This window comes from Myxocyprinus asiaticus, chromosome 15 (assembly GCF_019703515.2).
Source record: "Myxocyprinus asiaticus isolate MX2 ecotype Aquarium Trade chromosome 15, UBuf_Myxa_2, whole genome shotgun sequence".
Classification (NCBI taxonomy): domain Eukaryota; kingdom Metazoa; phylum Chordata; class Actinopteri; order Cypriniformes; family Catostomidae; genus Myxocyprinus; species Myxocyprinus asiaticus.
In genome coordinates, this window is record NC_059358.1 from 16,177,821 (window position 1) to 16,201,255 (window position 23,435).

The 23,435-nt window shown below is 38.0% G+C and overlaps 1 protein-coding gene across 10 annotated transcripts in view; it reads left to right on the top strand.

Annotated features, from left to right (window-relative positions):
- Positions 1 to 23,435, top strand: part of LOC127453294 (phosphatase and actin regulator 4B-like) — a 66,059-nt gene that overhangs the window by 40,969 nt on the left and 1,655 nt on the right. For 7 of the 10 annotated variants that reach the window (XM_051719572.1, XM_051719573.1, XM_051719580.1 and 4 more), the window contains 10 exons: positions 3,163 to 3,615; positions 12,192 to 12,581; positions 16,374 to 16,505; positions 18,259 to 18,769; positions 19,740 to 20,020; positions 20,805 to 20,985; positions 22,016 to 22,071; positions 22,694 to 22,755; positions 22,953 to 23,090; positions 23,354 to 23,430. In XM_051719572.1, coding sequence (XP_051575532.1) covers positions 3,163 to 3,615; positions 12,192 to 12,581; positions 16,374 to 16,505; positions 18,259 to 18,769; positions 19,740 to 20,020; positions 20,805 to 20,985; positions 22,016 to 22,071; positions 22,694 to 22,755; positions 22,953 to 23,090; positions 23,354 to 23,430 — 2,281 coding nt within the window. The remainder of the gene's footprint in view (positions 1 to 3,162; positions 3,616 to 12,191; positions 12,582 to 16,373; positions 16,506 to 18,258; positions 18,770 to 19,739; positions 20,021 to 20,804; positions 20,986 to 22,015; positions 22,072 to 22,693; positions 22,756 to 22,952; positions 23,091 to 23,353; positions 23,431 to 23,435) is intronic. The other 3 variants (XM_051719575.1, XM_051719576.1, XM_051719582.1) reach the window with 3 other exon arrangements.

The following is a 23,435-nucleotide window of genomic DNA, read 5'->3' on the forward strand; positions in this document are numbered from 1 at the left end:
GTACGTATAAATATGTGTGCGTCATTCTGGGATTTGCTCCTCTAATTTCAGAGTGGTCCCACAGGGCTTGGTGATATATTGAATAAACACAATATAATAACAATGAATTTCTGGCAATATAAAATGAAGCAACATTTTGAATAACATCATGATTTGATTGCACTCTTTTTTTTTTTTGTTGCATTAAAGGAATAGTTCACCCAAAAATAAAAATTCTCTCATCATTTACTCACCCTCATGCCATCCCAGATGTGTATGACTTCTTTCAAACAAACAAATATTTTTATAAAAATATCTCTGCTCTGGGGGTCTGGGTAGCTCAGAGTAAAGACGCTGACTACCACCCCTGGAGTTCGCGAGTTCGAATTCCAGGGTGTGCTGAGTGACTCCAGCCAGGTCTCCTAAACAACCAAATTGGCCCGGTTGCAAGGGAGGGTAGAGTCACATGGGGTAACCTCCTCGTGGTCGCTGTAATGTGGTTCGCTCTCGGTGGGGCGCGTGGTGAGTTGGTGTGAAGCCTCCACACGCGCTATGTCTCTGCAGTAACGCGCTCAACAAGCCACATGATAAGATGCACGGATTGACGGTCTCAGATGCGGAAGCAACTGAGATTCGTCCTCCGCCACCCGGATTGAGGTAAGTCACTACGCCACCACAAGGACTTAGAGTGCATTGGGAATTGGGCATTCCAAATTGGGGAGAAAAAAGGAGAAAATAAAAAAAAAGGTCCGTACAATGCAAGTGAATAATGATCAGACCTTTGTAGCTCCAAAAATCACATAACCGAAGCATAAAAGTAATCCATATGATTCTAGTGTTTAGATCCACATCTTCAGAAGCAATAGAATAGGTGTGGGTGAGAAATGGAACAATATTTAAGTCCTTTTTTACCCTAGGTCTCCACTTTAACTTACACTTTCAGATGTGCAAGTGAAACTAAATAGGCACCACATGTGACTTTCAGATGTAAAAGTGGAAGTATAAATGGAGATTTAGAGTAAAAAAGGACTTATTCTGGGTTCAATACAAGTTACGCTTAATCAACAGCATTTGGGGCATAATATTGATTAGCACAAACATTTATTTTGCCCCTCCTTTTCTTTTAAAAAAGCAAAAATCTGTGTCACAATGAGGCACTTACAATGGAAGTGAATGAGGGGCCAATTTTTGAACATTAAAATACTCACTTTTTCAAAAGTATAGCCGCAAGATGTAAACAATGTGCGTGTAAACATGATTTTAGTGTGATAAAATCACTTACTATGTTTTTCTTTGTGAAGTTGTAGCCAATTTTACAACTTTGTTGCCATGATGATGTAATATCGACAATCCCTAAAAAGTTAAAATTACTAAAATGATGAGTTAAACAACTTTAAAGTTTAAATAAGCTGTTTTAACAGAATAATTAATGTAAGAGCTATTATAAAATTATAAGCTTCACATTTCTTCTTATAAACCCTCCATAAATTGGCCCCCATTCACTTTCATTGTAAGTGCCTCACTGTTATCTCGATTTGTATCTTTTTTTGTTTTTTTTATTTTTTATTTATTTATTTTTTAAGAAAAGGAGGGACGAGTCAAAATACATTTTTGTGGTATTCAACATTATACAACAAATGCTGTCAATTGAGCTTAACTTGAACTGAACCTGGAATAATCCTTTAAATTTGTATCTGTTTCTCACCCACACCTATTATATTGCTTCGGAAGATATGGATTTAACCACTGGAGTCTTATGGATTACTTCTATGTTTCCTTTATGTTATTTTTGGAGCTACAAAGGTCTGATCACCATTCAGTGTTCTGCTGGAGAAAGAAAGTCATACACATTCGGGATGGCATGAGGGTAAGTAAATGATGAGAGAATTTTCATTTTTGGGTGAACTATCCCTTGAAGTTCCTCAAAGCATTACACTAATTTTGTGATCCTTCCTTGTAGGACCAAACAATCAATATAGAATAAAAATAGTGATATGTCCTTGTTAAGCTGCAAAAAGGATACAATTTGATTAAATATGTGAAAATGCTTTTGAAAAATAAATTACTCTTTTAGGCCACTTCATTTTAAATACATGAATATTGAGATATATAATGTTGCCAATAGTCTGACATTTTGATATATTTAAAAAATATATTTTTATCATACCACCCATCACTAGTCCCACTGTATTTCTTACATTCCTCTCATTGTCTTTGAGGGTACTGGATGTGCCAACAGAGTATGTTTGGGGCCTCTGTTGGAAAAATAAATCATGATTTATTTGATCATGACTACTGAATCATGATTGTTCTGCACCTCAGAGCTATTTTGAAACATGTTCTATATATTAGTTTCAGCAGCACATTAGATCTCACGACAGAGAAAGACGGACACTTCAGCGTGGCTGTATTTCATCACAGCCCCCTTTAATGTAACCGCAGTCTAGGGTGCTGAGACAAATTCGGAGGCAGACGAAGTGTGGAAATTTAAATTTGTTGGCCTTTTTTGACTCTTCATATTTTGGGAGGGAAATGACTTGCAGTTTTTCTTGAGACAAGGGAAGTGGAGCAAATTGTAGCCTGTAGCAAAAAGCTTTGAAAGTCATGCGCTGTGATCTGGCTGCTTTGGAGGCCTATTTATTTAGGAGCTGCTCCTGTAACCTCTGAGAGATGACAGTAGAGACAGCCTGTGCTTTATCAGAGCTACAGGCTCATGAGGAACTTTTGAAGCAAACCATGTTTCTCCTTCTGATCTGATTTAAAAGTAATCTGCAAACCATATCTCTGTTAGTAATACAAATGCTTAGCATTTTGAATTTTGCAAGGTGTTGTTTCTCAGAGAAACAAATATTGGTACAATTGAAACTTTACTAAAAGGTGAAGTGTGTAATTTCCCCAAACACCAAACAGAATTGCAAATATAATTACTTTAAAAAAATAATGAATAATGTTTTCAAAAAGGTTTCCCAAACACTCCTCCCATTTTCCATTGTTCTGACAAAAAAGGTAGTCCCACCCTACTCTCATGCTATTGGTTTAGCCAGTGTTGCTATATCAGGCTACTCAAACAAACAGAGCAATGTTTTGAATGTCTCCGAATATTTACACCTCTTATGGAAATCAACCTAGAAATGGCTAACTTATAGATGTCTTTTAGTTATTTATGATATTTTTTTTTTCCAGAAGCAGGTGAGGCCCATGGTCATAAGACACATTATGTGAAGAATGGTCATACACTACCTGTAGGAGGCAGTGGAGTTGGTCTGGGGCTGGAGCAGGTTTACTCGCCCTCCGAATCAGAATTCAGGGTCAACCCTGTCTGGTTACCACAGCACGATGACCGCAGAGGTCGTGTCCCCTCCAATGGGGATCAACATGGGGCACTTGCCCCCCGGGCCCCCAGCCAGGACGAAGGCAGGAGAAGTGGCTGGGCTCCTGGGACAGAGGACTGGAAATCTAATCTGGCCTGGCAAGGAGATGATGGCAGACGTGGAGGAAGACCACATGTTGATGTGGACAAGAGGCCTGGGCTCACCAAAGCACCATCTGAGGATGGCCGTAGGACTCGCCCTGAGCCAGACTGGAAGCCCACGCTCCCCCGCCACTTGTCCATCGAGGAGGAAAGGGGAAGACGAGGTGTGTTTTTGGGTTGGAGTAATACAAAAATATTAGCTTTGGTATGGTACCAGGCTCGTAAGAAACGATATGCATTGCAACGAAAATAATAGAACATACGTTTCTCAAGACACATTTTTAAAGTTAAAGTTCTTTTCAGCTTGGCATGGCATTGAAAAAAACACAGCGCTCCTGCAGGAGATGCTGACTAAACAGCAAGACTGCACAACAGTCAAAGATGTCCATCTAGTGCATGTTTACATAGAAAAATGACGCAGACAAAAAACATGCTCAGTGTAAATGGCCCCTAACACGTGTGGAATATGTTATATTTAAGACACACATTTTATATTTTTCAAACTGCATCATCAAAACTGCAAAAATTAAAGAATGTTCCGTGTTCAATACAAGTTAAGCGCAATCGACAGCATTTGTGGCATAATGTTGATTACCACAAAAATTTTATTTTGAATTGATTCTCCTTTTCTTTAAAAAAAGCAAAAATCTGGGGTACAGTGAGGCACTTATAATGCAAGTGAATAGGGGCCAATGTGTTAATGTTAAAATACTCACTGTTTTTTTTTTATGTATAGCCACAAGATGTAAACATTGTGCATATTAACATGATTTTAGTGTGATAAAAACGCTTACTAACCTTTTTTGTTTAAAGCTAAATCCAATGTAACTTTTTTGCAATGACGACAGAAAAACTGTAATCCCATTAAACGATGATTTAAACAACTTTACAGCTCAAATACTGTTAAAAATGTTAGAAACTTTTATAAAATTATAAGCTTCATGTTTCTGCCTTCAAACTCTCAAAAAATTGGCCCCATTCACTTCCATTGTAAGTGCCTCACAGTAACCTCAATTTTGCTTTTTTTTTTTTTGTAATTTTTTTTATTTATTCAAAGAAAATAACACAACAGAGAAAAACACAGCATACAGTTGTGCTCAAAAGTTTGCATACCCTTGGAGAACTGGTAATATATGTACCATTTTTAAAGAAAACATGAGTGAGCAGGCAAAACACATTTCTTCTATTTCTTATGGGATTCATATTCAACTGTAGGTTATAACAGAATGGCACAATCATAAAACAAAACATGGCAACAAAGAAAAAAATGAAATGACCCCTGTTCAAAAGTCTGCATACCCTTAGTTCTTAATACTGTGTATTGCCCCCTTTAGCATCAATGAAAGCGTGCAGTCTTTTGAATGAGTTGTCTATGAGGCCCCAAATTCTTGCAGGTGGTATAGCTGCCCATTCATCTTGGCAAAATGCCTCCAGGTCATGCAAAGTCTTTGGTCGTCTTGCATGAACCGCACGTTTGAGATCTCCCCGGAGTGGCTCGATGATATTAAAGTCAGGAGACTGTGATGGCCACTCCAGAACCTTCACTTTTTTCTGCTGTAACCACTGGAGGGTCAACTTGGCCTTGTGCTTAGGGTCGTTGTCGTGCTGGAAAGTCCAAGAGCGTCCCATGCGCAGCTTTAGTGCAGAAGAATGCAAATTGTCTGCCAGTATTTTATTTGATAACATGCTGCATTCATCTTGCCATCAGTTTTCACAAGATTCCCCGTGCCTTTAGAGTTCCCAAAACATCAGTGAGCCACCACCATGCTTCACAGTGGGGATGGTATTCTTTTCACTATAGGACTTGTTGACCCCTCTCCAAACATAGCGCTTATGGTTGTGACCATAAAGCTCTATTTTGGTCACGTCACTCCAAATTACAGTGTGCCAGAAGCTGTGAGGCGTCAAGGTGTTGTCGGGCATATTGTAACTGGGCTTTTTTGTGGCATTGGCGCAGTAAAGGCTTCTTTCTGGCAACTCGACAATGCAGCTCATTTTTGTTGAAGTATTGTTGTATTGTGCTCCTTGAAACAACCACACCGTCTTTTTCCAGAGCAGCCTGTATTTCTCCTGAAGTTACCTGTGGGTTTTTCTTTGTATCCGAACAATTCTTCTGGCAGTTGTGGCTGAAATCTTTCTTGGTCTATCTGACCTTGGCTTGGTATCAAGAGATCCCCGAATTTTTCACTTCTTAATAAGTGATTGAACAGTACTGACTGGCATTTTCAAGGCTTTGGATATCTTTTTATATCCTTTTCCATCTTTATAAAGTTCCATTACCTTGTTACACAGGTCTTTTGACAGTTCTTTACTGCTCCCCATGGCTCAGTATCTAGCCTGCTCAGTGCATCCACGTGAGAGCTAACAAACTCATTGACTATTTATACACAGACACTAATTGCAATTTAAAAAGCCACAGGTGTGGGAAATTAACCTTTAATTGACATTTAAACCTGTGTGTGTCACCTTAACAAGGCCAAACATTCAAGGGTATGTAAACTTTTGATCAGGGCCATTTGGGTGATTTCTGTTATCATTATGATTTAAAAAGGAGCCAAACAACTATGTGATAATAAATGGCTTCATATGATCACTAGCCTTAAATAAAAGACAGTTTTTTTGCATGATCAGTCATATTTTCACAATTTCTGCCAGGGTACGCTTAATTTTATCAGAAGAGCTACTGCCCCGAATAAACCCCAGCTGATCTATATGTATAAGAGATGTCATAACTTAATTGGTTAGCCAACATTTTTGACAAAATGTTTACATCTAGCTGGATCAGGGAAATTGGACGGTAACTTTTTTACACTCACTTGGATCTTTGTCCTTTTTAAGAATCGGACTGATCCGGGCTTGTGTCATGGTTGGCGGAAGCTTTCCGTTCTTTAATGATTCTGTATAAACTTCTAACAAAAGTGGAGCCAATTCTGTAGCATAAGATCTGAAAAATTCAGCGGCAAAACCATCTGGCCTTAATTACCTCATCAGTCTCCTACCAAGGTTATCTCAGAATCAGGAGAGTTTTTTTTGCTCAGTCGTCAATTTAGGAAGTTCTAATGGTTCCACAAAGTTTCTAATATCCTCATCAGTAGACGAAGACTTGGAACTATAAAGATCAAGATAGAATTCTTTAAAGGCATAATTAATATCATTGGCCGAGGTAAAAATTTCACCCCCAGCAGATTTCACTGAGGAATGGTAGAAAAAGACTCTCTCTGTTTTATATATCTAGCCAAAAGCTTCCCTGCTTTTTCCCCAGACTCAAAATATGACTGTCTTGCCCTGAGTACCCAAAACTCCACTTTCTGCGACAAAATAATATTATATCTGTATTTCAATCGTGTCAATTCTCTGAGGCCATCAGACAACATTTGGCGCTTCAGCTCTGCCTCTGCACTTTTAATATGCCCTTCCATTTCCACGAATTTTTTGATGAATGAGGCATACTGTATGATCTGACCCCTAAGAAAGTGCCTCCCAATCCATGCCCACAGAGGATACTGAGGACCAGTTGGTCTCCATATAGACATTGATTTCAGTTTTTAACATTTGTTGGAAATCAGGATTTTGCAAAAGGGACACATTAAGCGGCAACTATATGATTTCTTTTTCTCCATATGTTGCAACACCTCTAAGCACACCAGGGTGTGATCTGAGACCAAGATGTTTCCAATTGAGCAGTCAAAAACAGATGAAATGAGGGATTTATATATATATATATATATATATATATATATATATATATATATATATATATATATATATATATATCTATTCTAGAATAAATCATATGAACTGATGAAAAAAATGTATAATCCCTACCAGATGGGTTCAAAAGTCTCCAAATATCTGTAAGACCAAGATTTTTACATATCCTGTGAAGTGGCATTGTTGCTTTTGGGGGCTTACACACTTTTGCTTCACTATGATTAAGGACTGAGTCCATCAAAAGATTAAAGTCTCCTCCCAATATTATATCATGAGGGGTGCCAGTGGCTTGCAACATCCCTTCAAGATCTATAAAAAAGCCCTGATCATCAACGTTAGGAGCATAAATATTAGCCAAAATCAACCTTTGCCCCTGAATTTCTGCTAAAACAATAATGACTCTTCCTAATTTATCTTTAATCACTTTGAAAAATTTGAATTGTAGTTGTTTATTTAGCAATATAATGACTCCCCTGCTTTTACTTGAGCCAGCACTAAAGAAAACATGCCCACCCGATATCTTCCCAAATTTTTCAGCTTCCTGCAGGGAAAGATGAGTTTCTTGAAGAAACACAATATCATATTTCTTATGTTTAAGAAAATAAATAACCTTTCTTCTTTTTATGGGGTGCCCCAACCCATTCACATTCCATGTGGAGAGAGACATATTAACATTTGACATTTTGATATAATAGAAAAAATACATTGTGTCAAAAACAAAATTATAAAGACCACATTTCAAAATTAGTGCAACAATAAAACCCCGAACAAAACAAACAGAAAAAAGAAAAACATGCGCATTAACCCCACGCACGACAGCGCCAACCGGCGTCCATCCCTCTAAACTCAAAGAATCCATGCACACCTATGAGAGCCCCCGCGACAACTTTGCCATCATATTGCTCATGTCCGGTGCTTCTGCACAAATTTTGTGAGGCAAAATTACATAACAGAAAATACTTTTTAAAACAAACTCCAGCCAATAGAAGGAATAAGCACAAAGAACAAGCAGATTCATCCACCGCTGTCCCGAAGATATGTTCCTCCACAAAACAAACTCCAGCCGCTAGGTGAAGAAAAAAAAAAAGGTGTCCCGGTTCTTCGGATGGTCAAGTGAATATTTAACGAGTCGAGCTGACTCAAAGGCCACATAAGAAACATACCATGATTTCCTCAGTCCATCAACTCTATAAAAGACATCGCTTGTTGTAGGCATGTAGATATTTTGCCGTCATCCTTATCACTGGCCGGGAACTTCAGTGTAAAAGCGATCTTCCATCAATGCAAAAGTTTCTTGAAGGAGTGACACTCTACAAAACAAACTCCAGCCGCTAGGCAGAACCAACACAAAAAGAAACAAAAATGGCACCCAGTTTCCTCAGACAGCCAGAGTGAAAACAGCGAGTCAATCCACTTACATGAGAAACATCAAATGGCTTACTCACTTCAATGAATTTATGAATGACAGTGCTTGCTTGGGACATGTGAATACTTTGCAACCATCCTTCGTTTCTATTCTCAGTTTGGCTGGAAAAACCAGTGCAAAAGCGATCTTCCATTGATGTAAGAGTTTCTTACATTCCTTGAACCGATCACGTTTCTCTCTTGTTGAATTTGCAAAGTCTGGGAACAAGAAAATGTTGTGATTCTTCCAAGAAAGCTTTCCTTTGCTCCTCGCCTCGCGTAACACGAGATCTTTATTGGATGATCTCCGAAATTTGGCCAGAATTGATCAGGGCCTATCTCCCTCAGCCTATCTCCGAACCGGGACTCTGTGAGCTCGCTCGATTTCCAGTTTATGGCCTGTTATGTCGAGCAGGCTTGGGAGGAGCTCGTCCAGGAATTTCATCATATCTCTGCCCTTCTCATGCTCAGGAACTCCAACAATTCGGATGTTATTCCTGCGGCTCCTATTCTCAAGATTTTCAAGTTTTTCAAGAATGTGTTCCAAATCAACTTTGGTCGCTGGCGGATTACCAGACAATTCCTTTTCTGATGACTCCAGATAATCGATCCGCTTCTCAACTTCTGCCACTCTTGTAACCAACTCAGAAAATGTTGTTTCCATCGCCGTAATCGATCAACGTATTACAGCGAGATCTTCTAAGTCAGCAACAACTTTCGTCAGCATCACAAACATGTTGGACAATTGACGCTGAATTTCTCCTACTGCTCCATTAAGTAAGTGTCTTTTAATGTCTCCAGAGCCTGAGGATTTTGAATTTTTTTACATTGACAAATCTCACCGGATTATAACATGAAAATAATTAAAAACCGGCAAAGTGCGCAGAGCTCGCCGTTTACACGTCCACTTCTCGCATGGTGTCACGTGACCCGATTTTTGCTTTATTTAAGAAAATGAGGGATGAGTCGAAATATTTTTTTGTGGTATTCGACATTATGCCACAAATGCTGTTGATTGAGCTTAACTTGTATTGAACCTGGAATTTTCTCCACACTTACATATGTAATAGAGTTGTGCTCAAAAGTTTGCATACCCTGGCAGAAATTTTGAAATTTTGGCATTGTTTTTGAAAATAGGACTGATCATGAAACAACCACACCGTCTTTTTCCAGAGCAGCCTGTATTTCTCCTGAAGTTACCTGTGGGTTTTTCTTTGTATCCTGAACAATTCTTCTGGCAGTTGTGGCTGAAATCTTTCTTGGCCTACCTGACCTTGGCTTGGTATCACAAGATCCCCGAATTTTCCACTTCTTAATAAGTGATTGAACAGTACTGACTGGTATTTTCAAGGCTTTGGATATCTTTTTATATCCTTTTCCATCTTTATAAAGTTCCATTACCTTGTTACGCAGGTCTTTTGACAGTTCTTTTCTGCTCCCCATGGCTCAGTATCTAGCCTGCTCAGTGCATCCACGTGAGAGCTAACAAACTCATTGACTATTTATACACAGACACTAATTGCAATTTAAAAAGCCACAGGTTTGGGAAATTAACCTTTAATTGACATTTAAACCTGTGTGTGTCACCTTAACAAGGCCAAACATTCAAGGGTATGTAAACTTTTGATCAGGGCCATTTGGGTGATTTCTGTTATCATTATGATTTAAAAAGGAGCCAAACAACTATGTGATAATAAATGGCTTCATATGATCACTATAATTAAATAAAAGACAGTTTTTTTGCATGTCATTCATATTTTCAAAATCAAGGCCAAAATCTCACAATTTCTGCCAGGGTATGCAAACTGTAGATCTTTTTGCTGTCATCTGGTGGTCTTCTTATTAATGTTTGTACAACAGTATGATATTTTATATATGTTAAGCTTCAGTGATAACTAATTTCCACTATACATAGTGCAAATGACTTTTGTTAAAAATCCTATCTTGATTTGATTTATAGATACATTTTGGAGTGTCACTGTTATAATGCAAAATTTCAAAAATTTCACTGCAGAACTGTGCTGTACAGCAGCACATTGTTGTCTGGGTCAGATACCGAAATTTGTAAAATGATGATATCATTTGATATCTTTATTTTATTTTTTCATTACAGTGCTTTTTAGTAGCAGAATGCCATTTCTCTTGTTCCCTCTCTTACTTCCTCTCTTCTGTTCTCCATACTTCCGCTACCTCTTCCTCTTATGTCGGGCCAGCTGGAGGAGAAGTGACTGTGTTCCCTCGGGTCCTGCTCCAGCTTAGATTCTTATTTAGGAACTGAGCACAGCTAAGCTGAATTCTCTTGTTCTTTTCTAATTAATAAAATCCTTCACCTCAATCCTTCTCAAAGTGAACAAATTATCATTTAGTCCCAAAAACTTCCTTTAAAGACAAATCTGTGCCTCTTTTAGGACTCATAAGACAGGTTTATTTAGATTTTTCAGCCGCCATTCAATTTTTGCCCTGAAATGTTCAAAGTCGAGGTAAAGCCAACATGTATTTAGAGACAGCCTATATTTCTTAGACCCTCTTGTCTATCTGCTCTTTGATTAGAATCTCTCCTCCACCTGCAACTTAGAAGTAAAAAATATACTGTAAATAAGTAACCCTGAACTTGAAACATCAGCTTTGAGGAATTGAGAGAGATGAAAGCAATGGGGGGCCGGGGGTCGAGGTAATTATGGCATCCGTGTCACTGTGATTATCTCAGCCCAGCTGAGGAGCAGATAAAGAAAAGCCTGCAGATGTGTGAGACTTAAAGGAATAGTTCACCCAAAAATTTAAATTCTCTCATCATTTATTCACCCAGATGTGTAAGATTTCTTTCTTCAGCAGAACACAAACAAAGATTTTTAGCAGTATATCTCTGCTCTGTAGGTCCATATAATGCAAGTGAATGGTGATCAGAACTTTGTAGCTCCAAAAATCAAATGAAGACTCATAGACATGATTCCAGTGTTTAAATCCATATCTTCAGAAGTGATATAATAGGTGTAGGTGAGAAAAAGATAAAAATTTAAGTCCTTTTTTTTACTTTTACATCTGAAAGTCACATGTGATGCCTGTTTAGTTTCACTTGCACATCTGAAAGTGAAAGTTAAAGTGGAGATTTAGAGTAAAAAAGGACTTAAATATTGTACTGTTTCTCAGACACACCTATTATATTGCTTCTGAAGATATTGACTTAAAAACGTATGGATTACTTTTATGTTTCCGTTATGTGATTTTTGGAGCTACAAAAGTCTGATCACCATTCACTTGCATTGTATGGACATACACAGCTGAGATATTTTTTTAAAAATCTTCGTTTGTGTTCTGCTGAAGAAAGAAAGTCATACACATCTGGGAAGGCATGAGTGTGAGTTTTTATATTTGGATGAACTATCCTAAAGGTTCATCTGTTTTGTCAGATGGGTTATATTTTGCATTAGATTGAGTGTTTGACTGGAGTGCAATTTGCTTTTGTTCAGGTCTTCAGGGATGCAAACTTTTCTCAGAGGTTGACTAAATGTATTGTGCTTGGTGTGAATGAGCCAATTTTCGCATCAGCTTGAGTCATTATGGAGCACAAATAAAATGGACACTTGAATTCATTTTTCAGTTAACTGAGTGTTTTTCCCCCTTACAGAGTCTGACAGCAATCAATACGTTCCCAACTCAGAGGTTCTGAGGGACACACTTCGAGAGCCTCTTCCTCCCAAACAGTCCATCATGCCTCCAAAATGGCTGATGACCTCCACCCCAGAACCCGGGGCTGACAGCTTGCCCCGCACCCCTGTTCACAACCCTGCAGCTGCTTTCTCCTCTTCCTCTGCCTCCTCCAACTCCTCTTCAGCAGTCTGCACGGCCGGAAAAACCCTACGAAATGTGTCCTCAGCTGGCGCCAACACACAGGTGTCCAGCAGCGGGCCCCTCACCACGTCCTCAGGACCATCCTCCATGGGCGCTGGCCCAACTAAACAGCCCCCACTCCCTCCACCCAAGCCAATCAACCGTAGCAGTAACCCTGCCTTGTTGGGTGAGTGGTCACAAACATGTCATACACTATACAATATGACTCCTATTAAAGTCACTGGAATTACTAGAAGCAATTCATCCTCCTGCTCATGCAAGCTCCTAAATAGAGTCTTCATGATTAAAAACTCTTCTTTAAAGGTCTCAGGCATTCACACTTGAACATCTCATATAAATATGGGTCATTGACATGAAATATTTTTGGGAAGATGTCCTGTGGTGCGATATGCCATACTCCATCTAAAACTATTTTAAGCATAATTTTGCTAATCATTTTATAGTAATTATGCATGAATTTTATGTCCTCATTCGTTGAGAGACTACATGGAATGTAGTTTTGTAATTTGTAAAATGTCATTTGTGCATTTATAAATTAATTTGTCACATTGCAGAACTATTTAAAATGAAGTAGTGGAGACAAAAAGGTGATTAAAATGGTAATAAAAACTAAATGAAATGGTGAAATCACCTGAAATTTTCCCTTTCGCAGACATATTCATATAAATTTGAAATTAAAATCTTGATGTTTAAAAAAAGGCTCATTGACATTTTTTTGTGTTAACTACCCATAAAAAACCCCACTGTTGTTTTTTTTAATTTTTATTATTATAATTTTTTTTTTACGTAATGTGTGACATGTTTTGGTGTCTAAAGAAGAAATTAGATTTGGTGTTTGATTACAATTACATACTCTTTTTCTGACTCTGCTAATCACACGGTTGTTAGAAGACACAGTCTGATGAAAGTAATGAAATGAACATGGTTGTCTACTTCATAAGAACTCGAGCATGTGTTTATTAGATTTTTTTTAAGATAAAACATGCTTTTCTCCGCTTGCAGGTGCTGTAATCTTGGATTTTACATTTGTTACAGATTAATACTAGGAAATAAAAGCCACATTTATCTGTTTACTTTAAAGGGATAGTTCACTTAAAAATGTAAATGCCATCATCATTTGCTCACCCGTATGTTGTTCCAAACCTGTATGCCTTTCTTTTTTCTGTGGAACACAAAAGGACATATTAGGCACAATGTTAGCCTCAGTCACCATTCATTTTCATTGCATCTTTTTTTTTCTTAAATAAAAGTGAATGTTGACTGAGGCTAACTTTCTTCTTAAAGGGATAGTTCACCTAAAAATTAAAATTCTCTCCATAATTTACTCACCCTCATGCCATTCCAGATGTGTATGACTTTATTTCTTCTGTTGAACACAAACAAAGATTTTTAGAAGAATATCTCAGCTCTGTAGGTCTTCACAATGCAAGTGAATGGGTATCAAAAAGCAGCATGAAAGTAATCCAGATGACTCCAGTTGTTAAATCTATATCTTCAGAAGTGATAGGATAGGATAGGTGTGGGTGAGAAACAGATCAATATTTGAGTCTTTTTTTATAAATTCTCCTCCCTGCCCAGTAGGCGGCGATATGCACGAAGACTGTGAATCACCAAAAACAAAAGAAGAATAATGTGAAAGATGAGATTAGTACAAAAGGACTTAAATATTGATCTGTTTCTCAACCACACCTATCATATCGCTTCTGAAGATATAGATTTAGATGCTGTCTTTATGTGCTTTTGGAGCTTTAATTTTAAGTTTATTTATTTATTTATTTGAGAAGTGCTCCTTCCCACTCAAGACAATATCCTTTATGAACAAATCATTTTATCTGTGCTTGACCTGATGTATGGAATATCATGACCTGTTTAAGGAAAACAAGAGATTTTGAATGAAATCTATGCTTTCAATTTTGCTTTATTACAGTTTATGCTTTATTATGTAGCATGTCAACATTGTGTCTCAAAAGACAACATTTCTCCATTCACTGTGGCAAACATTGAGTCCCTACACTGCCTCCTGCTGTTTATTTGGAAAGCAGTCAGCGAGCATGTCAGCCACTGCTTCTGAAAGGCAGGGCTGTGCATCTCACTTGTGTGTTGTTGTATTGGGTGTTGGGCCTCTGTAAAGTATGCTCGTTCAAAATTCACTAGAAGTGTCTGGATCTTGATGTTGATGTTGAGAAGCCACCAGGTCATATCTCTGTTGCATTATAGGAGGTGATATTGTAGAAAGGCATTTCTTGCTGACTGAGTTAGTATTAGTGTTTACATAACTACAGCATTTTATAAAGCGTCGGTCTTCTTTATGGTCTGTGCCATTCATAGATTAATATTCTTTAATGTTTAATGATCTTAAAGCCCACTTACCAACTCCAAACAACCTAATTAAAGGGATAGTTTACCCAAAAATATAATAGTCATCATTTAATCTCCCTCAATTTGTTCCAAATCCATGTGACTTGTTCTTCTGTGGAACACAAAAGGAAATAAGGCAGAATGTTCAGTCTCAGTCATATTTACTTTCATATTTACTTTGCATTCTGCCTTATGTCTCCTCTTGTGTTCCACAGAAGAAAAAAAGGAACTACATGAAGGTGAGTGAATGATGACAGCATTTTCTTCTTTGGGTGAACTATCCCTTTAAGTTGTTACAAATGTTCTTTCTCTAGTCAAGACTCCATGTTAATATATTAGAGACAAGATTGCTTTGCAGTAGAAATAAGAATGATGTACTGAGGCTGTCAGCTGAGAATGTCATTGTGAAAAAACAGATTATGATCAAGTCTGATTGAATAGTAGGATTTATTAATTGATAATTGAATATTAAATGATTAAAAAGTAGATTAATAGCATTACTTGTTCATTATATCCATATAGCAGTATTTCAAATGCATCCATTTCATTGGCAACAAAGAATGCAATAAATGCCTTTCCTCATGTAGATTGCTGGTCTGCTACAAGAAGTGGGTATTAGCCGCTCTTTTTTTACTCCTCCCCTGACTGCAGCAGCCTACTCTTGTCTACATTCAAGGGGAGGCATTTGGCTTCAAACAAGCCTAATGGCTTTGGCTGCTTCTTTCATGGAAAAGTTCTTCCATAAATGAAAATTCTCTCATCATTTACTCACCCTCATGCCATCCCAGATGGGTATGACTTTCTTTCTGCACAACACAAATGTCGATTTTTAAAAGAATATCTCCACTCTCTAGATCCATATACAATGTAAGTAAATGGTGACCAAAACTTTGAAGCTCCAAAAATTACATATAGGCAGCATAAAAGTAATCCACTCCAGTGGTTTAATCCATTTCACCTGAAGCGATCTAATCGATTTTGGGTGAGAACAGACCAAATTATAACTCCTTTTTCACAGTACATCTTGCTATTGCTGTCTTTAGGCACAATCATGATTTTAAGCTCGATTACATTTCCTAGTGCTTTATGCATGCACAGAGCACTAGAAGGTGCTAGGAAGTGTAATAGAGCTTGAAAACATGATCGCCAAGGAAACTGCTGATATCAAAGATTTATAGTGGAAAAGGGGTTATATTTTTCTCTGTTCTCACCCAAGACCGATTGGATCACTTCAGAAGACAAGGATTAAATCACTGGAGTCGTATGGATTACTTTTATGCTGCCTTTGTGTGCTTCTTGGAGCTTTAAATTTTGGTCACCTTTCACGTCCATTGTATGGACGTACAGAGCTGAGATATTCTTCTAAAAACCTTTATGTTCTGCAGAAGTAAGAAAGTCATACATCTGGAAAGGTATAAGAATTTTCAATTTTGGGTGAAGCATTCCTTTAATCTCACATATCAATTTATGAATCCATTATTTGTGCATACCTGTGAAACATTTACAATTGTGTAGAACAGTAAGTCGTCCCTGCTTTTGTAAAGGTATTGGTGTTGTGTTGTTTCACACACGGGGACCGTGTGTTTCTGTCCCCCGCCAGCCTCCACCCTTCACGGGGGTGACGGCAGTGATTTCCCTCTCTACTGGTCCTGCTGGAAGCGTGAGGGTGAATATGACGTCTACCTGTCCCTGCCTGTCTACCTCTGCCGGCGGGCAGGAGGCATGCGCACAGGTAAACGTCAAGGCCAGGCCTGTCGCCAAAGCTGCTGAAGTCTTTTGCGTCCTTCGTCTGCTGTTGTGTGTGCTAGCCTCATCTTTCACACCCCCAGCACAGCATGAGTGTGGAACTTACATCCAGCAGCCTGAGTGCCCCCTAACTTTGCTTTATAACACTTTATTCTCTCAGGTGCGCTCTTTCTAAACTGCATTTTTCTGGCATTGAAGTTGCACAGCACGTTGACACACAAAGGGATAGTTCCCTTAAAAATGAAAAATCTGTCATTTTCTCATTCTCAACCTGTAAGACTTGCATCTGTGGAACACAAGAGTTACCATGTGCTTCTCATGGAAGGAAGAAAGTCATTCGGGTTTACCATAATATAACTAGAGGGTGAGTAAATGAGCAGAATTCAGTTTTAATATTCAGAATTCAGAGTTTAAATTTTTAGGTCAACTAACTTTTTAACAAGTGTTTAAACAGCTAGCATATCCACTGTGGAGTTTAGCTGGTCTGAGCCACCACTGCAGGAAATGCCTCATCATACCAAAGAAGGTATCTGAACAAACAGATGTTCTGTGGAAGCTACTCCAGGCAGAAGTTGCTCCACAAGCAGCTGTTTGATTAGAGAATAGGGAATGAATCCAATCTACTTCACCTCATGCTTAAAGCCTGTAGGTTGCTTGGTTTGAGGGCAAAATTCATGCATTTGTTTTGAAGTGTCACAGCCAGTACGGTTAACCTCTTTTATCCAAAGATGGCAAAATAGGGAATGTGCATGAAGGGTGTTAATCTTAAAGAATTAGTTCACCCAAAAATTAAAATTCTGTCATCATTTAGTCATCCTCATGTCATTCTAATCTTGTATGACCATGTCCAGAAATTATTTTAGAAGGTACTAGTTGCTCTTTTCCTTGTAATAGCAATGATATGGGACAGGAGCTTTCAAAGTTTCAAAAAGGTCTCAAAAGCACCTCAAAGTTATCATAAAATTTGTCCATATGACTTGTGCCAAATGTTAAAATGGTTGTAGAGTAATATGTTAATAGCATTTTGTAATGAAAAGACTAAACTTGAATTCGTTATTTAGTGATAATCTTTAGGTCTGTTCCTCACACAAAGCTACTGAATGGCTTCAGAGGATTTGGAATATAGTACAAGAGTTGTTTAGACCTCTTGTACAAGTTTTAAATATGACTTTTTTGTCCTTTTTAAGAGCTCTTAAAAGAGCTACCATAACATTTGTTCATGGAATGCAAGAAGAGAAATGTTGAAGAAAGTCATACGTGTTTGGAACGACATGAGTCTGAGTAAATGATGACATAATTTTTTCTTCTTTTTCGGGGGGTGAACTATCCCTTTAATTTGTGCTTCTTTTGCATAAATAATGTTTGGCCACTGAACTTGATTATACTTACACTATGTTTATGGCAGATTTCTGTGCAATAATGCATTTAAAGTCATGTGACATGAGCTTGTGAATGCATTGATTTAGCTATCACATGGCTTTTTGTCAATAAACATGTCACTTCATGCTTGCCTATTGTGTATGGTTCTATAAGAATTTGTCTCGAGTGCCAGGTGAGATTCAAAATGTTTATATTGCAAGGGTCTTTTGATTTTAATAATGTTACTGATAAAAAATATGAACTTTGAGGGCTATATTAATTCTGTTGAGCATGAAATTTGTTTATACTGTTATTCACCTTATATTATTGTAACCGGTATATCAGATTATATTTGTATCATTTTTTTTCATATTCTACAGCTGAACTCACACAAGGAGGCACTAGTCTAGTACCAGCCAAGCCATCGCCGCCCATGCCCCCAAAGAGGACCACGCCCGTCACCAAACGCAACATGGAGGATTCCCCCCTAACCATACCCTCTCTTCCCTCCGTTCTGTCGGAGGATATGAGGGCCAACATTCCCGGGGGCTACCAGCTGCCCCCACCTCCCCCATCCCCACCTCTCCCAACTCATATCCCCTCATCCCCTCCACGGGCCCACACCCATCATCTCCTCCACCAACACTCCTACCCTTACCCTCTGCCCCAGCCACTGCCTGTCCACTTTGACCCTCCAAGCCCACCAAAGGAACCGTCTGCCCGTCAAGCACCCGTTCCCTTACACATCATGATCCAGAGGGCTCTGAGTAGCCCTGGACCCACCCTCCCACACCCGGACAGCTCCCAGCGCGCCCACTCGCTGCTGTTTGAGACACCGCCGGAGTACCAAGGTGGCCGCCCACTGCCAGTCACCATCCAGCCTCTCAAACTGTGAGTGTAATCTGGGCGCAGTATCCTGCTCTCTTTACTTATTAAAGATGAACACAACACAAAAGTATAGAGTACTTTTGAAAAATGTGTTTAAAATTATGTACTTTATATTCCACATGGAACTGGGCTGCCTTAAAGGAATATTCCGGGTTCAATACAAGTTAAGCTTAATCAACAGCATTTATGGCATAATACTGATTACCACAAAAATTACTTCGGACTTGTCCCTCCTTTTCTTTAAAAAAAGCAAAAATATGGATTACAGTGAGGCACTTACAATGGAAGTAAATAGGGACCAATTTTTGAACATTAAAATACTCACTGTTTCAAAAGTATAGCCGCAAGATGTAAACAATATCCATGTTAAAATTATTTTAGTGTGATAAAATCATTTACTAACCTTTTCTGTTTTAAGTTATAGCCAATTTGACAACTTCGTTGGCATGATCATCCAGAAGGATTAATGTATGAGCTTTTATAAAATTATAAGCTTCACATTTCTTCTCACAAACTCTCCAAAAATTTACCCCCATTCACTTCCATTGTAAGTGCCTCTCTGTAACCTCGAGTTTTTCTTTTATTTATTTATTTATTTATTTTTTATAAAGAAAAGGAGGGATGAGTCAAAATAAATTTTTTTGGCAATCAGAATTATGCCACAAATGCTGTTGATTGAGCTTAACTTGAATTGAACCCAGAATATTCCTTTAATAGGAACCACCATTTTGAGATCACATGTCCGGCTGAATAGAGCTCACTTTATCTCAGTAACCCCCCTGTTATTGGACACTTTCACTAAAGGAATAATTTAAACATGGCTGATGTCAATAACAAGTGAGAACACTAGTATAGTTCAAATGTATATTGGGGTTTCAGGTGTGAGATATCATAGACAAGCCCTGTACGTACATATGAACCCTTTTGACTTTTCGAAAAGTTTACAATTTTCTATGTACCTTTATCTGCTCAGGGATGAGGATGACTACTCAGATGAAGAAGAGGAGGATTACGATGAAGAAGAGCCACCTCCTGATCACCACCCATTCCCATATTCCCAGCCAGAGCTCGAGCCTCGTAGCCGCAGGTGCCTTGTGGGGGATTTGAGCGTCAGCGTCATACCTGAAGGAAACGACAGCAGCGAGGAAGAGGATGAGGAGGAAGATCAGCAGCCAGAGGAGAGTGACTCAGATGGGCCTGTGCTCTACAAAGATGATGAATCGGATGAAGACGAGGACGATGACAGTCCACCAAGTATGTGAATTGCTGTTTCTGCTCTGAAAGTCCATACAAAACAGTAAACTGTTTTACACCGTTTCCTGAATGGGTGCAGCATGATAAAAACTACCTCTTCAATGTTCATGTGTCATAACCAGCTGCACCCTCAATGAGCTGCACGACATTTGGTCAGTTGCTTGGTTAATATTTCTGTCGCATTGCTCTGGCTAGGCCTGTCAACAGTGACATCCTATGCATAGCTGCATGTTCATATTTTGCTATTGATAAAATTAAAAATGTTCTGATTGGCTGAGATTGTTTCACTTTGACCAGGAATTTGGCTTTTTTTGTAAACGGATTAATTGTTTGATGCATCTCGGCTTGTTAGGTCACCAACACACGAGCATGCTAGCCTTATAGAGTATACTCTATTGACTATATACTCTATTTTAAAAGTTGAACTGTTGTTAACTTGTCCCGGCTCGAAACAGAGCTCTCATTGCGCAAGATGTTGAAAAACATGGCGGGACGGGTTGCAACTAACAAAGACGTCTCTGTTTAGTGCATGTTTACTGTACATAAGAAAACAATTTATAACACAGAACAGAAGTGTATGGCCCCTTCAACTGTTACTAACGGTCTCAATTAGCATAATATATTTCATTTTTAAATGACTGTCGGATATGTACTCTATGTACTCTATGCTTAGAATGGGCCTTCTGCTGCCTGTGTTAATTTCATCATATTTTAGCAGGACATCTGTCTATATAAAAGAGATCCAGAGTTTCTGATTGCATGTGTGTGTGTGTGCTCGCTGCAGGTGCTCTGGCCAGCAGGGTGAAGAGGAAGGACACACTGGCGCTGAAACTAAGCAGTCGGCCCTCTGCCCCAGACAGACAGGCTCCTGAGAGGCAGGCCAAAGTGGAGCACACGGGTCTGTCGTGGCAGAGCAAGGAGCAGTGGGAAGCCATCCGCACACAGATTGGTACCGCACTCACACGGTAATGGCCCTCTAACACAATCACTTATTACACTAAAACTGAATTTGAGTTGTATGCTTGTTTATACTGTATCAGTGTGTTTTATATATTGTGAAAAATATAGAAAATATGAAAATTAAGTACACTGTAAAAACTTTGAATGTAAGCTATGGTTAAAAATTAAAAATGTCTGAATTTACGTTTTATACTTCTTTACATAAATGTATTTTATATACTGTACAAAATATAAAAACAACATAAGAGAATAGAACATTGGAAAAACTCTGAATGTAAATATGTTAAATATGAAAATTGGCTTAAAGGAATTTTCTGGGTTCAATACAAGTTGTGGCATACAAGTTGACAGCATTTATGGCATAATGTTGATTAACATAAAGATTAATTTTGACTTGTTCCTCCTTTTCTGTTAAAAAAAAAAAAAGCACAAATCTGGGTTAAAATGAGGCACTTACAATGGTAGTGAATGGGGGCCATTAAAATACTCACTGTTTCAAAAGTTTAGCCACAAGACATAAACAGTATGTGTGTAAACATGATTTTAGTGTGATAAAATCACTTACTAACCTTTTCTGTGTAAAGTTATAGCCAATTTTACAACTGTTGCCATGATGATGTAATGTCAACAAACCCTAAAATGACTGTAAAAAATTATGATTTTGACAGCTTTACAGCTCATAATACATAAGTTTTAACAGATGAATTAATGCAAGTGCTTTTAAAAAACTATAAGCTTCACATTTCTGCCTTTAAAACCCTCTAAACACTGGCCCCCATTCACTTCCAATGTAAGTGCCTCACTGTAATCTTGATATTTGCTTTTTTTCATTTATTTTTTTAAAGAGGACCCAGTCAACATAATTTTTTGTGGTAGTCAACATTATGCCACAAATGCTGTCGATTGAGCTTAACTTCTATTGAACCCGGAATATTCCTTCAATTTAAATGTTATACATATTTACATCAATGTATTTTATATTTTGTGCAAAATATTAAGAATATGAGGATAATTTTATTTATTTATTGTCTGTAGACGATTGAGCCAGAGACCTACTGCTGAGGAATTGAAACAGAGAAACATACTCCAGCGTAAATAGCCTCTTTTTTTTTTTTTTTTTTTTTTTTTTTGTCCAGTTATTTATTGGGATTTAATTTTCCTACTTCCATTCTCTTCTGTCTTGTTCTCCCCCGTTCTCTCATTTCATTAGTTACTTATTCATTCTTGTTCATTTGATTTGATTTCCCTGCTTCCATTCTGTCCTGATCTCCCTTTTTTCTTGTTTCATTAGTTACTAATTCATTCTTTTTCGTTTATTCATTCCTATATTGTTCAGTGAACGATTGAACTATGCTCTATTTACTTTTTATCTTTTCTATTTTCTATTAATCAGAGTGAACAATTTTCTTGTTTTACTCTTCAACAAGCAAGGTTTAGCTTGTGGTATTTCTAACTGTACTAAGTAAACTGTCCTCCTTGTAGACACTCTAAATCAACTGGAAGTAATTTACAATTATTTTGTAGCCCATTTTTATTTTGCACTTCAGTATTAATATAATTGCATTTGTTTTATTGCCTTGATTTAATGTATTGTAATGTGTGTACTGTATAATGTCCTCGTTGTTGTTCTGTTAATTTGCATGTGAATAAACCATGTGGAATGTAATTAATAGTAGTAATGTTGTGTTAATGGTGTGTCTCATTTCCTTCCAGCCAAAAATGAAGCAGACAGACAAGCAGAGGTCAGGGAGATCAAGCGCAGACTTACCAGAAAGGTGTGCTTCAGTATGCTTACATTGTGATGAAACTACAATATACTATAATATATAAATGTCATTTTAACAAGAAATTACAATTAAATATTAATACTCTTGCATTTATTCTAATTGCCTTTTGAGGTTAGACCTAATGTGGCATGTTGTGTAAGAGTTTTGCAGAGAAAAAATAAAATCATTTTATTCCCCCTCTTCAGTTGAGCGAACGGCCTACAGTGGCCGAGCTACAGGCCAGAAAAATTTTACGTTTCCACGAGTATGTGGAAGTCACATGTGCCCAGGACTATGACCGCCGTGCTGACAAGCCATGGACCAAACTCACTCCTGCAGACAAGGTGAAACAAGGCTTTTTCTCTCATGTATCTTATTAACATCTGCGTAACTTAAAAGAACGGAAATATAAATGCCACATGATAAATATGCTAAAGCAACATGTCTCTGTTTAGAGACATCTTAATATATTGTATATAAATCACTGGAGATTATTGTCTTAAAACACACTTTACTGTTGTTTGCCTTGCATTTAATATTTTACTTGTCTCTTTCTTATTTCCATTCCCCGGTTATCCCCTTAAACAACTATGCACTGTTTATTTAGGCTGCTATTCGTAAAGAGCTCAATGAGTTTAAGAGCTCTGAGATGGAAGTGCATGAGGAGAGCCGAATTTACACAAGGTAAA